The sequence below is a fragment of the Ahaetulla prasina genome, chromosome 2 (genome assembly GCF_028640845.1).
Source record: "Ahaetulla prasina isolate Xishuangbanna chromosome 2, ASM2864084v1, whole genome shotgun sequence".
NCBI lineage: Eukaryota > Metazoa > Chordata > Lepidosauria > Squamata > Colubridae > Ahaetulla > Ahaetulla prasina.
Genome location: NC_080540.1, coordinates 220,852,722 through 220,868,768, shown reverse-complemented (window position 1 = coordinate 220,868,768; position 16,047 = coordinate 220,852,722). Strand labels below are relative to the sequence as shown.

At 39.8% G+C, this 16,047-nt stretch overlaps 1 protein-coding gene across 9 annotated transcripts in view; it reads right to left on the bottom strand.

Annotated features, from left to right (window-relative positions):
- The window catches only part of BNC2 (basonuclin zinc finger protein 2), a 481,370-nt gene that overhangs the window by 138,487 nt on the left and 326,836 nt on the right, over positions 1-16,047 (bottom strand). For 8 of the 9 annotated variants that reach the window (XM_058170827.1, XM_058170824.1, XM_058170826.1 and 5 more), the window contains one exon: positions 14,987-15,089. The exons of the other annotated variant lie outside the window; for it this stretch is intronic. In XM_058170827.1, the coding sequence (XP_058026810.1) occupies positions 14,987-15,089 (103 nt within the window). The remainder of the gene's footprint in view (positions 1-14,986; positions 15,090-16,047) is intronic. 9 annotated transcript variants of the gene reach the window in all.

Below are 16,047 nucleotides of genomic sequence, written 5' to 3'. Positions count from 1 at the left end.
TATATAAAACTGGCTGAAATTTAATTTAATTTAATTTATTTTCGCCAACGATATAAACAGGGTGCAACTGTTACTTTAGTGTGGATCATGCCAGTAATGATTTTGCTTGTGATGCTGCTGTATTCAGAAAAATCCTTTTTTTTGTTGTTGTTGCTGCTGTTACTTGTTTTGGTTTTATTTCTTTTTCCATACTCAGTAGCACTGACCTGCGTTTAATCAAAGTGCTTATAAAATGCCAGTGTTAGCTATATTTTTTTAAAATCCTGCAACATGTTTCAGATTTCTCTTTCTCTCTCTCTCTCTTTTAAAACTTTTTAACAACTCCAGACCTAGGAAATGGTTTAGCCAATTTAAACCATTTTAAAAATAAATAAATCTTTCTCCAAACTGAAAAAAAAAAACATGTGCCAAGTTTCAGCTGGACACAAATTAAAACGGTCTCGTTCTTTAAATCCTTTAAACACCAGAGAGTTGCTTGAGCAACAACCAATTCTTTTTTAAGAGCCACAGTTGTAAGGATAGGCTGCGGTAAGCTATGTAATTGTTGGCTTGAACATTAAAAAGTACTGAGGCTGGATTACCACTACAGCATAAGGGTGCAGGGTCAAACTCAATAAGCCGTATTAATGCCAACAAAAATACTTATTGTGCTGCAAAAAAGAATCCTTTGATGAATCCATTCTTCACCTGACATGCTACATTTAGTATCTCTGAAGATAAAAAGGAAAACCAACTCATATATTTTATAAAAGGATCTTCAATAAATTATTAGGAAAAGTTTCTTGGTTCTCAAAAGAGATGATGACTATTTTCCCCAAAACAGAGATGAGAGTGGGGGTGGGTGGGATTGATGTGTGTGTGTGTGTGTGTGTGTGTGTGTGTGTGTGTGTGTGTGTGTGTGGTCAGGGAGAAGACAGTATATGCTTCACAATAGCTGCCATCCTTTAGTGCTGACAGTTTGGTCATTAATGTGCAGTGCCCTGTGCAATTTTAAACAGTGCTCTTAATCGATATGCAAATAACATGCCCTATTTTCGTCCCTTTCATCTGAAACCAAAGGAACGGAAGCAATTCTGAATTGATCTCTAGAGGTGCAGATGGACTAGTTGAGGACTAATAAACTGAAGCTTAAACCAGAAAAGAGAAAATTCCAAGGAAGGCGACACACTGGAGTAAAAAGTTGCTTTATAAAGGTAATAATGCCTCTGAGGAATCATGTTCACAAGCGGCATGCAGGTTACATTTGGCAATGGCAGGATATTGAACTGTCAGTGTCCCAGCTTAGCATAGTTCTGTGACATCTAGATTTGATTACTACCATGGAGACTCCATAGAGCGCCCCCGCTTTTTTTAAGTTGTCTACTCAACTTCAGTTGGCCTAGAACAGTGATGGTTAACCTTTTTGGTGCCGAGTGCCCAAAGCGTGCATGCGTGAGTGTGAATGCATGTGAGCATGTCTGAACCCCCAAAATGCAATGCGAGCACTCCCCCAACATGCGCCTTGCCCATGCACATGCGTCCCCCACATATGCATGTGCATTTCCCACGGATTCGCTCCCTCTACGCATGCACCCCACTCCGCCACCCAGGTTGGTGCAGGCGGCTTTCCAAGCCCAAAATGGGGTGTGAGGGGTACGCATGAACCCCCAAAATGCAATGCGACTGTCGCATGAGCACGTGAATCCCCCGCATGTGCCCCCCCCCGCATGCGTGGCAGAGACCCGAAGACCAGCTGGCTGGCAGGAGCTGTGCGTGCATGCGCGGTGGAGCTGAGCTGGGGCCAAGGCTGGCATGCCCGCAGTAATGCCATAGGTTCACCATCATGGGCCTAAAGTAATACAAATTACTTACGATGATTTGATAAATTGAGACCATTAATTCTTAGACTGAAAGACTTTGGGACTACTACCCACACCAAACTGCTTGCTTATCTCAGTTCTAATTCTTTATTGGAAATAAGACTGACTAGGAAAACAATAGGGACTATTCAGGAATTACTGTACCGTTGTACCGTTGTTCTAGAATATTTTGAGGTTCAGATGCTTTCAATTCTGATTTCCTGTCACTTTCCAAGATAATATTTTCAATTATTTCTCCAACTAGTGTGTATAAGATGATTTATAACTGATTAAGAATTTGAAATTCAAAGACATTTTCCTTACTAGTTCTCATGCAACTTATGGGGGGGGGGATCATCTTTTCATAAAAACGGTGGAATGTTATTTGCACTTACTGACTATGGGTTCTATCTATGCAAATATGCAACTTTTCACTGAACCATCATCTCTGCAGCAGACTGATGCCTGCCTGCCTTTTAATGCCTCACAGTTGTATCACAGTTGCTACCAACTTGCCTTCCATTGAGGACCTGTATACTGCACGAATCAAGAAGAGGGCCGTGAAAATATTTGCAGATCCCTCGCATCCTGGACATAAACTGTTTCAACTCCTACCCTCAAAACGACGCTATAGAGCACTGCACACCAGAACAACTAGACACAAGAACAGTTTTTTCCCGAAGGCCATCACTCTGCTAAACAAATAATTCCCTCAACACTGTCAGACTATTTACTGAATCTGCACTACTATTAATCGTTTCATAGTTCCCATCACCAATCTCTTTCCACTTGTGACTGTATGACTATAACTTGTTGCTGGCAATCCTTATGATTTATATTGCTATATTGATCATCAATTGTGTTGTAAATGTTGTACCTTGATGAACGTATCTTTTCTTTTATGTACACTGAGAGCATCTGCACCAAGACAAATTCCTTGTGTGTCCAATCACACTTGGCCAATAAAAATTCTATTCTATTCTATTCTCACAGAAGACATGATCACCTAAGAGGTCTGTAAGGGGCGTGCATAAGTGCACCCGCGTGCCTACCGTCCCTGTCCTAATATTCCTTTTTTACTTACTCTTTTCATGTATCCAAATTATGTTTATACTTTTACCTGTTATCTTATATATGATTGACAAATAAATAAATAAATAAATAAATAAATAAAATGATAAGGGACATTTTCCCTTTGGGTTTTTCAGATCAGACAATAGGAGCAGCCCAAGGGGCTTCATAACTATGAAAATATGTTTAACAGAAAATGGTGATGACAGCAGAATTGTCCATCATATCCTTTAATAAGATAAAGTTAAAAAAATATAATGATGCATCTTGGGACCTTGGTAAATGAGCAGTATAGAAGGAAAGAGAAGGAGGAGTAATTGTACTAGTTGCCCTGTGGTGTGAAGACTTGAGACGATACTTCCCTATTTTTCCTCAAGTACAGGTAGTTCTAGACGTTTTACAACAATTGAACCCAACAAGACAGTTGTTAAGTGAGTTTTGCCCCATTTTATTAACTTCTCTTGCTACAGTTGCTAAAACAATCACTACAATGATTAACTTAGTAACACAGTTGTTAAGTGAATGTGGCTAAAAATTCTATTCTATTCTATTCTATTCTATTCTATTCTATTCTATTCTTCCCCATTGATTTTCCTTGTCGGAAGGTCGCAAAAAGTAATCACATGACCCCAGGACACTGGAACCATCATAAACATGAGCCAGTTCCCAAGCGTCTGAATTTTGATCACTTGACCATGAGGTTGTTGCAATGGTGGTAAGTGTGCAATATGCTTATAAGTAACTTTTTTCAGAGCCATTGTGATTTTGAATGGTCGCTAAACAAGCAGTTTTAAATTGAGGACTACTGTAATGTGCTTCAATTTATTCTTTCACCCAGTATGGAAGTTTATAATTAATTCAAAATCCTTCTCTATGGAGATTGATCTGTAAAAAGGCATAAGAAGAAATATAAATTTCTGCCAGTCTATTTAATGTATAAATTTATATTTCTGATAGACAGAAGTATAGAAATATAGTGATATATAGATAGTGATAGAGATAATGGAAAGATGGATATAAGATAGATAGATAGATAGATGTGGATGGGTGGGTGGAGAGGATGGGATGGGATGGGAGGATGAAGGGAAGGGAAGGGAAGGGAAGGACAGGACAGGACAGGACAGGACAGGACAGGAAAGTTTCACTAGTGATATTTACTAGGATTCACTGAACAATGAATGAACAATACCTTTATTGTACTATGACATAAATCTCAATGTAATACCTTTGTGGTATCATAAGGCTAAAATTTAAAATTAATAATTATTAGTCATTATCATAGTGATTAATTCATTAATAAACAATTCATTATCTATTAATCAACTATATATTTTTACAGCATCAGACTTTAGAGGGTTTTCTTAAGCAGGCCTAAGTTCTTCCTACTCTTTTTAGAAATGGCCTTTTCTTGTGGATGCTTCTAGTAATGACATATCTTTCAAATCATACTTCCAGTGCACTAATTCTTCAGACCACCTCATTAAAGAAAAGCAATTAGCAGGCCTAACAAAATCTTATTAATTTAAAAAATACAAAGAAAAGATGGACTCAGTAATTCCATAAAATTTACTATAATTCAGAAAATTACAGAGTAAACACATTTTTAAGAGTTTGGAATAGTAACCAGCAGTGGTCCATTATTTCAAAATCCAGGTATTCTAACTGCAAAGCTTTAATAAGTCATCAAGGAGCAACCTCTAAAGATTTTGGAGAACAGCTAAATGAGAAAACCTCAAGTTGCCTTGCCATTTCCTTAAGATATCAATTTATACACATATGTTTGGAATGTGTCTGTGCAAAATTTATCTGTATATATCACAAGTTTTGCTTCACCATGAAATGTAAACACTGTGATTGGATTTATTTAAAGAAGACCAAGAAATGTACACATGTTGGCAGGATGCTGTTCTCAAATGTAAATTTTTTGTTTATCACAGACTCATCTCCTGAATAGGAATTTTAAGCATCGAACCCAAGAAATGTATTAGGAACAGGTGTGTGTGTGTGTGTCTGTCTGTCTGTCTGTCTGTGTCTGTGTGTGTGTGTTACTGCCTGTTCTTGCACTGCTACCATCAGATCCATAGAAGCAGGGGTCTATCACACTAGACAAAACCCAAAGTGCACACAATGCAGAGGAGCCTCAGACACAGTCCAACACATTGTGGCAGGGTGTAAGATGCAGGCAGAAACAGCATACACTGGAACAACCAAGTAGCTTTCATAGTGTACAGGAATATTTGCCAAGTGTATGGGCTACAACATCCTAAGTCTAGATGGGACATTCTACAGAAGGGTCTATGACAATTCGCCATGGCCAACTTGCCATGGCCAACTCACCATGGCCAACTCGCCATAGCCAATTCACCATGGCCAATTTGCCATGGCCAACTCATTATAGCCAATTCACCATGGCCAACTTGCCATGGCCAACTCACTGCAGGACAACTCGCCATGGCCATTTCGCCACAGCTATCAGGCCACAGGACAATTCACTGCAGGACAAGAGTTAAACTAATATCAAAGAAGTAGTGGAACAGAATCATTAAAGAAAGGATGCAAAAGGAGTGACAGATTGAAAAGTGAATGGCAAAAATTAAAATAATGTTTATTTATTTTAAATAATTGAATAGAATTGTTAAATTGTCCCATAACGAGTTGGTGGTGGCGAGTAGTCCTGTGCCAAGTTGCCCATGGTGAGTTGGCTGCGACGAGTTGGCCGTGGCAAGTTGCCCACAGTGAGTTTGCCACTGCAAGTTGTCCTATTCCCTCTACAGAAGGTCATGGAGAATAACAAGGCTAAGATCCCATGGGATAACCAGGTCCAGGCAATGAGGCACCAGAACAGCATGTAATGATGTCAAGTGACAGTAACTACTGGATAATGCCCAGCCAGTCCCAGAGGAGGAATCAAGCAGGGAGTTAGCCTTGAAGCACTGTAACAGATGAGGCTCAAATTCTGGGCTAAACTTCCTGAAGGAAAATGAGGAGGAATTCTCTATCTAGATGTTTTGCAGGATGCATCATTTGGCAAGGAGTATTCTTCATGTAGGTCAGGGAACCCCTTTGAAGTGGCATTGGTGCCACCCTTCCCCACTTCATGTGAGAACTTGGACAATGAAGACCACATGGGAGAAGGAACGGATTGTTGCAGGGAGCGCGGGTGATGTTGGAAAATGCCCAGACAGGCAGGGAGGAATAAAAATGTTGGGAATTAGCCTCATTAGAATCGCGCAGGTGCAAGAGGACTAACACCATGCGACATTATCTATCTGTTCCCAAGGGAAGGCAAGACATTTGAAGAGATTCCTGTATTATAGGTAGTACAGCAATAAAATAACCAACTTGAACTCTTGATGCGTTGATCTAATGCTTAGGCCTGACAACAACATAAGGCAGAAGGAGTCTGAGAAGTTAAAGAATTACCAGGGCATGAAGGAGGAACTAGAAAGGATGTGGAAAGCAAAGGCCAAAGTGGTTCCAGTGATGATAGAAACATCCCAGGAACAACATTAGACTGCTGTCTAAAAGAGTCCTGCTCCTTTGCAAGGGACAGCAAAGATATTGTGCAAAACCTTCAAATTTCCAGGTCTCTGCTAAAGGACCTAATATTGAAAAACAAGGAGACCACCCATAGGGATGAGAAGGGAATCTTTTATATTATAAGAAGCAGACAAATATATTGAAGGTTGACTCAGCCTCCCATCCTTCTGAGGTGGATAAAATGAGGACCCAGGGGGCAATATGCTGACTCTGTAAACTGCTTAGAGAGGGCTGTAAAGCACTGTAAAGCGGTATATGTCTAAGTGCTATTGCTATTGCTAAATGCTATATTGGTAAAATAAAGTGTTATTTCATATATGACAGTGTGAGAATGGTTCTGTTTTTTTTCCTTCAAACAAAATAGTTAAATGATTGAAGCAGAAACATACTTAATGACAATCCTTTACCTAGCCAAAAGATCTTCTCCCTGAAATAATTGTTTATTAAATTTCCCCTTCCTGCTAAGTTTATAGAACGATGAACCTCCATTCATGGTCTTTCTTTTTTTTAAATACATTTTTATTAGTTTATCATAGTATATAATATAAAAAGAAATTGTAAAAGGTAATAGAAAATGGGGGGAGGGGGGGAATGGAAAAAGAAAAAAAATATGAAATAAAGAAGAAAAAGGAAAGAAAAAGGTACTGACTTCCAGCATTCTTTAGCACAGTAGAAGATAACATTACAACCTCAACTTTTTGCCTTTACAGAATAGTATATACTAGCCTTTTGTATTTCTTTTTCTTTCTTTCTCTTTTTTTAATTCTACCCAATCTACCTTCTTTTTTGTATTTGATTTGATTTATTTTTTATTTTTTAAATTTGGACCCTTATTTTCCAAAAATGGGGCTAAATTAGGAAATACCAATGAATAAACAGAAGTCATTAGTTATTATTTTGATGGTCTATCATTTCTATAAATTGATATGGATATGCAGAACTCAGAAATCCATGTATTTACAGAACTGATTTTTATTTTTCAGGGTTGTTATAAGCTACTCAGGGTCACTTAGGTGAGATGGGTGGTGTAAAAATTATAATAAATAAATAAATAAAATATTTACATTTTTCCAAAAGTGATATTCCGCATCAATCCATAAGCATTCTCCCTTCAATATCACATACTGGCTGCAAATCCTATCTGAACCAAAGGAGTTTCACAACTTCCCTCTTTTGGCTGTTCATTCATTCAGGTACAAATTCTACCCTGTCCTTTGTGCAGTAGTAATCTTTCTCAAACATTTAGGTTTTCAAGGGGGGGGGGGAAGCAAACAAAGCTCCAAGTATATCCTCAAACATCCTACAATACAATACAATACATGCCCTTTGGCAGCTGATCTCCGATTGCTAGCAGTTATGAAGTAGGTGTTCTCTCAGAAGAGGAAAAACATACTACAGCTCAGCAGGCTGCACAAGCTTACATTAAACCTAGGGTAAAAGACTTTTAGGTTTTGTCAACTTTGGACTTAAATCTCTGATTAAATTTTTTCTGTTAGCAACAAGACAGCATTAGTTAGGTTGTCAATGTTAGGTGGCATATCATTAGTAACAAACAAGAGCATGCTAACTTGCAAACATCCAGCTTTCGCAGCACTACTGAGAGAATAGAGGTAATCCTCGACTTACGGCCACAAGTGAGGCCAAAATTTCTGTTGCTAAGTGAGAAAGCTGTTAAGTTCAATTTTACGACTTTCCTTGCCACATTTATTAAATGAACCCTTGCAGAGGTTAAGTTAGTTACGTGGTTGTGAAGTGAATGTGGCTTCCTCATTGACTTTGCGTATCAGAAGGTTGTAGAATAGGAATAGGAATAGGAATAGGAATAGGAATAGAACAGAACAGAACAGAACAGAACACAACAGAACAGAATACAATACAATACAATACAATACAATACAATACAATACAATACAATACAATAATAGAGTTGGAAGGAACCTTGAAGGTCTTCTAGTCCAGGGGTCTCCAACCTTGGTCCCTTTAAGACTTGTGGACTTCAACTCCCAGAGTCCCTCAGCCAGCAAAGTCCACAAGTCTTAAAGGGACCAAGTTTGGAGACCCCTGTTCTAGTCCAACCCCCTGCTTAGGCAAGAAACCCTACACCACTTCAGACAAATGGTTATCCAACGTCTTCTTAAAAACTTCCAGTGTTGGAGCATTCACAACTTCTGGAAGCAAGTTTTTCCAGTGACTAATTCTTCTAACTGTCAGGAAATTTCTCCTTAGTTCTAAGTTACTTCTCTCCTTGATTAGTTTCCACCCATTGCTTCTTGTCCTGCCCTCAGGTGCTTTGGAGAATAGCTTGACTCCCTCTTCTTTGTAAAAGGGGATCACATGACCCCAGGACACTGCAACTGTCATAAAAATGATTCTGTTGCCAAGCATCTGAATTTTGATCGCATGACCATGGGGATACTGCAAAGGTCATAAATGTGGGGAAAAATGGTCATAACTCACTTTTTTCAGTGTTGTTGTAACTTCGAATGGTCACTAAAAGGAACTGTTGTACGTTAAGGACTACCTGTATTGCTATGTGTTCCTGAAGCCTGAGTTACCATGTATGGGCACTGTCTTTAAAGCAGCACCTTTAAAAGGTTGACTTTCATCATAGATTAAATTCTATGGATCAGAATTAAATTCTATGGAGTGCCATACTTCAGGGAATAACTTTCCTTTTTTTAACATTCTCTCAATTTATCTTTGTTGTATACAGTATAAACTGTTAAACTGCCTTGTTTATTTTACCTTCCTATATTAATGAATTGCTGGCAACTCTTCAAAATATTTGTGAAACAGTTTAGCAAGATGTGCCAATTAACACGCCGCTTTAGTTAAATGTTAAAAAGACCCACTGAACTATGTAAAATATTTAAAATGACTACATAACCCAATAAAAGTGGAAGGATGAAGGAGAGTTAAATGAAGCCAACAATTAAAAATACATTTTGGAATGCTTAAACAGGAAAATTAAAATATTGTCCAATTTTCAAATTAAAATGTCCAGATCCGAACCAAGAATTGAGTATCATGTGTGCCCTTTCCTAGACTTCCCCAATCTGATGCTGCTAACCAAGTTGTCTGAGAATTCTGGAATTATAGTCCAATGTATCTTAATCCAGATAGCCATTAAATCTTGTTAGTGGTTGACGCAGCACATTTTAAGAGTCAAAAATTACCACTCAAAGGTTAAAAATACAACAACAATACCTCATTCATTTTTGCAAGAAACTGCCCAATTTTCTATCAGCACCTGTACCAAAAGAACACCTGCAAGATTCTTCAGCATCATTAGTGCCATTTGTGCTCATTGGCCAAGTGGGTAGTAGTGGCTGCAGAAAAGAAGGGGGAATAACTAGGGAAGAAAACTGGCAATGCTGTCATCACTCATCCCCACAAAACTTTATAACTGCCCTTGAATTCTGATTGCACTGTCTCTTCTAAGACCCACCCATTCAGAAAACCTGTCCAATCTCTGCTGGGCTCACTATCACATCAGTTCTCTCTGCCAAATAAATGTTTTTTAAGGAAACACATGCACACATTAATACTCTTTGCAAGGAAAACAAAGCCTTTAATCTGAGAAACAACAGAAAAGAGACAGCCATTCTCAACCCAATAAGACCTATGGAAGCATCAAGTTGAAAAGGAATGAGAGAGACACAGGCCAGTAACTTAGAGGACAAATTCTGCTTCTTATTTGAAAGTTACAAATGTGAAAGTAAGGAATAAACAATATGGCGTGGATTTTTCACTCTTTCCCCATTTTATCACTTGCCTCAGAAACTTGATTAACTTTTCAAAAGGAGACTGGAAAGTTGGTGAAGTGAGTACAAGAACCTCCAAAAATGAATCACAAGGTATAAACCATTTCCATAAGCATTTGGATTTCAAGTGGATGAATGGTTTGCAATGAAGTGTTTGAGGGGGCAAACAAAACTTTCTCTTCCTTTCCCACACGAGTTAAGGAGATTCAAGGAAAACATCCTTCAGCTTGTGCGCTTCACATTGTAGACTATCATGGATACTGTGCACTTGTTATGAAAGCTGAAGAACTATCAAGGTTTTCACTCTATCATTGGAGAATATATCACCTGCACTTGATTATCCAGACTTTGAAAGACACACTAGCACACCAAATTCCTATCGGATGCTGCTAACTACATAAAAATATGTGCATATTTTATTTTAAAGCAGCATTTTAAAGAATAAAGAGATTGTTATTGGGTAGAAAAGTATAAGCTATTTAATAATAGCTGTAGGAGAAGAAAAGGCAGAACCTGTAGGTAAATCTCCCACAGATCTACCCACAAAAATCACCTCTTTCCACTTATGACTGTATGACTGTAACTATTTGTTGCTATCATTAAGGGTTAAATTGCAACCCTATGACCATCATTTGTGTTGTAAATGTTGTACCTTTGATGAAGGTTTTTTTTTTCTTTTATGTACACTGAGAGCATATGCACCAAAACAAATTCCTTGTGTGTCCAATCACACTTGGCCAAATAAATTCTATTCTATTCTATTCTATTCTATTCTATTCTATTCTATTCTATTCTATTCTATTCTATTCCATTCCATTCTAGAGTCAAAAGGGGAATCAGACTGGAGTCACTCTGTTGCCAAGTGATCCAAGTCCAGCCCGCTTTGAATGCCATTGACTCTCAACTAGTGCCAATTTGGTGCTGACCATTAGTTGAGTACATTCTCCTATATAGGTGTGAGCAATAAAGCTTCTTAACTGCAATGTGTGGTCCTGATTCTTTGCACCTGGCAAGTTTTCCCAAAGATGCAATGCAGCCACCATAGACCTGGTAGACTTTTAATTACTCACTCTCATTAGGTTGCCATTCCAATCCACAGTTTTGCCATAGTGTTTAGAACAAACAAAACATGTTTTTCTCTTCACCGACGTCAAGCCATGAGTAATAAAGTGTCTTCTTTATACAAGTCTATAAATATTATTCAGAGTTTGGCTGTGCTTGACCCTGAAATTCTCAAGTATATTCTCAGCCACACCTAAGGATAAAAAGGAAAGGCAGTACCCAGCTCCGATGCTTGCTGCAGCTCGTTCTCTGCATGCTAAACTATTAACTAACCATTAACTATTAAAATGATGTCTGATCACATCTAATGTATGCAATTTATGAGTAATTCATGGAGCTAAAGAGCAAGTACAAAAGTCAGAAACAAAATCAGTGAAAGAAGTTAATGATGACTACAACTGAAATACAGTTAATTTTTAAAATATTTGTTGGCTTAAGATCTGTTTCATGTGCACTTTATATTAACATTATTTACAACATGTTCTTACATTATGAATATGTAAGAACGTAATGTTACTCTCTACACTCTTTATGCTAAGCAATGTCTTGGTTCCAAGTCATCCAATATGAGAGTCAGAACAATTTTGGTCTCATTGCCAGACCTGAAGTTACACTGAAACAGATCTATAAAATCTTTCCATAAAGCGTTCTCCGAATTGCAGGCCAGCCTCACGCACGTTGCCTGAAAAGGAAACACTAGCAAGTGCAAATAGAAATTAAAAACTTAGAGGCTGAAGACAGGTTTCTTCAATAGTATTCAGTCGGCAACTCCTTTTAAGATAACTGGGAGCATGATTCTCAACCCATGTTCTGGCTCCAGGCAATTACGAGCGCTTCCTTGGTGGAGGGAGTCTTCCCGGCCGCCTTGAAAGAGGCGGTGGTGAGACCCCTCCTCAAGAAGCCTGCCTTGGACCCAGCTGTTTTAGGTAATTATCGTCCGGTCTCCAACCCGCGGCGAAGGTTGTAGAGAGTATGGTGGCATATCAGTTTCCCTTACACCTGGATGAAACTGTCTATCTAGACCCGTTCCAGTCCGGTTTCCGGCCCGGTTACAGCACGGAGACGGCTTTGGTCGCGTTGGTGGATGATCTCTGGAGGGCCAGGGATAGGGGGTGTTCCTCTGCCCTGGTCCTATTAGACCTCTCAGCGGCTTTTGATACCATCGACCATGGTATCCTGCTGCGCCGGTTGGAGGGATTGGGAGTGGGAGGCACCGTTTATCGGTGGTTCTCCTCCTATCTCTCCGATCGGCCGCAGACGGTGTTGACGGGGGGGCAGAGGTCGGCTCCGAGGCGCCTCACTTGTGGGGTGCCGCAGGGGTCGATTCTCTCGCCTTTGTTCAACATCTATATGAAGCCGCTGGGTGAGATCATCAGTGGCTTCGTGTGAGGTACCAGCTGTACGCTGATGACACCCAGCTGTACTTTTCACACGGGCCACCCCAATGAAGCTATTGAAGTGCTGTCCCGGTGTCTGGAAGCCGTGCGGGTCTGGATGGGGAGAAACAGGCTCAAGCTCAATCCCTCCAAGACAGAGTGGCTGTGGATGCGGCATCCCGGTACAGTCAGCTGCAACGCGGCTGACTGTTGAAGCAGTCATTGGCCCCGACGGAGAGGTGCGTAACGGCGTCCTCCTGGATGAGCGGCTGTCCTTTGAAGATCATTTGGCGGCCGTCTCCAGGAGAGCTTTTACCAGGTTCGCCTGGTACGCCAGTTGCGCCTTTCTGGACGGGATGCCCTATGCACGGTCACTCACGCCTCGTGACGTCTCGCCTGGATTACTGCAATGCTCTCTACATGGGGCTCCCTTGAAGGGCATCCGGAGACTGCAGTTAGTCAGAATGCGGCTGCGCGGGTGATAGAAGGAGCCCTCGTGGCTCCCGGGTGACACCTATCCTGCGCAGACTGCACTGGCTACCTGTGGCCTTCGGGTGCGCTTCAAGGTGTTGGTGACCACCTTTAAAGCGCTCCATGGCATAGGGCCGGGCTATTCTGGGACCGCCTTCTGCTACCGAATACCTCTCACCGACCCGTGCGCTCTCACAGAGGGACTCCTCAGGGTGCCGTCAGCTAGGCAGTGCCGTCTGGCGGCGCCCAGGGAAGGGCCTTCTCTGTGGGGCTCCCGCCCTCTGGGCAGGCTCCCCAGGACTTCGCCAACTCTCGGACCTTAGAACCTTCCGTCGTGAGCTTAAAACACACTTATTTAGGTGCAGGACTGGACTAGGTTTTTAGATTTTAAATTTTGAAATTTTAAATTTTATATTGATTTTAATTGGTTTTGGTAATCAGGCTGGTTAGAATAAGTTTTTTATTAGTGTTTTAATCTGTATTTATATGTTCTTTTTATATGCCTGTTAACCGCCCTGAGTCCCTCGGGAGATAGGGCGGTATACAAATGTGATCAATAAATAAATAAATAAATAAAAACTGCCATAATATTTTTCATAATCTTCTAGTTTTCTGCTGTTATGCTCCATCAGTGCTGACAAAAATGCAAATCACGTGGGAAAAGACTGCTATGAGGTACTAATCTCTCTACTATTTGTTAGAAATTAGGATTCATTCTTTCAGGTGTATATATAGCATAGTATGTTTTACTACAGATAGTCCTTGCCTTACGACTATTCGTTTAATGACCATTTAACATTTCAATGGCCTTGGAAAAAGTAACTTATAACCAGTACTCACATGTATGACTGTTGTACCAGCACTGCACTCATGTGATCATAATTTAGGCACTTGGCAACTGGCTCACATGTACAACCAGTTGCAGCACTCTTTGATCAGATGATTGTGATTTGCAATCTTTTTTGCTGATTTTCAGCCAAAAGCTTGAGCAACCAATTCATTTAACAATTGCCACAAAAATTGTTGTAAAATCAGGTCCAACTTAACTTACAACCACAACAACTTACAATGGAAATTCCAGTCTTAATTGTGGTAAGTCAAGGACGATCTGTATTTAAAATATTTAGAATAGAATAGAATAGAATAGAATAGAATAGAATAGAATAGAATTTTTATTGGCCAAGTGTGAATGGACACACAAGGAATTTGTCTTGATGCATATGCTCTCAGTGTACATAACAGAAAAAGAAAAAAAAACCTTCATCAAAGGTACAACATTTACAACACAAATGATGGTCATAGGGTTGCAATTTAACCCTTAATGATAGCAACAAAAAGTTACAGTCATACAGTCATTTATGACTTCTTATCGTCTATCAAGAGCCTTGGCGGTGCAGTGGTTAGAATGCAGTACTGCAGGCTACTTCTGCTGCCTGCTGCCTGACTGCAATTTGGCAGTTTGACTCTCAGTCAGGTTGACTCAGCCTTCCATCCTTCTAAGGTCGGAAAAATGAGGACCCAAATTGTTGGGGGCAATATACTGACTCTGTGAACCACTTAGAGAGGGCTGTAAAGCACTGCGAAGCCGTATGTAAGTCTAAGTGCTATTGCTATTGCTATCAAAATGCTTCAATTATTGGAGGATAAACTTGCTTAGCTCCATTTGGTTTGGAATAACAGAATAATAGTTTTATTATTTTCAATAGTTGATGAAGATTCATTTTTTAATATTTACTCAATAACTATAAACAGTTTTGTTTCATGCAGGTCTTTCTAGATCAAAAGCAATGTACACATATGTCTAGAGTTGCAGACATGCACACAAACATATAATAAGAGTAACAAACAGCATGTAGGTCCTTACCATGTGCCACCCAGCCATGTTTACATTGATCACAGGTTCTCAGGTTTATCTTCCCTGGTTGGAAACATTCACATGTGCAATTTACCAACGTGCAGCGTATTGCCTAAAACAAAAAAAGCGAAACCAACATATATAAAAATGTTACTTGAAGAAGAAGTAGCTCTATAATTCGAACAATCAAAGTTCTTCATATACATTATCTCAAAATGTATAACTCTTTAAATTATTTTTAAGGAAGGCCAAGCGTTGCAAACGTAGGAGTGACGGAAAAGTTTAATGGCATCAAAACAACTGACTTTGGGGCAAGAATTGATCTGTAGATTTCCAAAATCATGGTTCATCCTTTGACACAATGTACCAGGTCTCAATGTACACTTATCATATTACATTTCATCTACAAAGGTACACATAGTGTAACAGCGTTTGTGTAACATAAAAGCTACACACTACTAGGCCATTTCTCTATTTCGTCCTAAACACAGTATTAACATACCCCACAAAACTCTTTTTTCTGGCATGATCACATACTGTTGTATCCCTATCTTTCCCAACCCATACCTGAGGCAATCATAACTTATCCTTGGCCTATTCCAGGATTAAGGATACAGGTAAAATCAGATCTACTTCACCTACCACATATCCATGGGAGAGCAACTATATGTAGCAACTATTAGCACAGAGGTCTTCAAACTTGGCAGCTTTAAGACTTGTGGACTTCAACTCCCAGAGTTCTCCAGCCAGCTATGCTGGAGAATTCTGGGAACTATACCGGCTGGAGAATTCTGGGAGTTGAAGTCCACAAGTCTTAAAGCTGCCAAGTTTGGGGACCACTGTATTATCTACTTTAGGCTGCTGTGGATATAGTAGTCCGCAGCTGTATATGGGCTCTATCCTGCAGAGTTGTTCTGCTACCCAATCTTCTGGCAACACAAGGAATCTGGATCTTTCAAACTTGGTTTCCCTCCTGTAACACTGGATCTATAAGTCAATCCCCAGTTTGGAGACCCGGATCAACTAACCAGCTATTTGGTGATGCTTGAGAAAGAATCGTTTCAGCAATT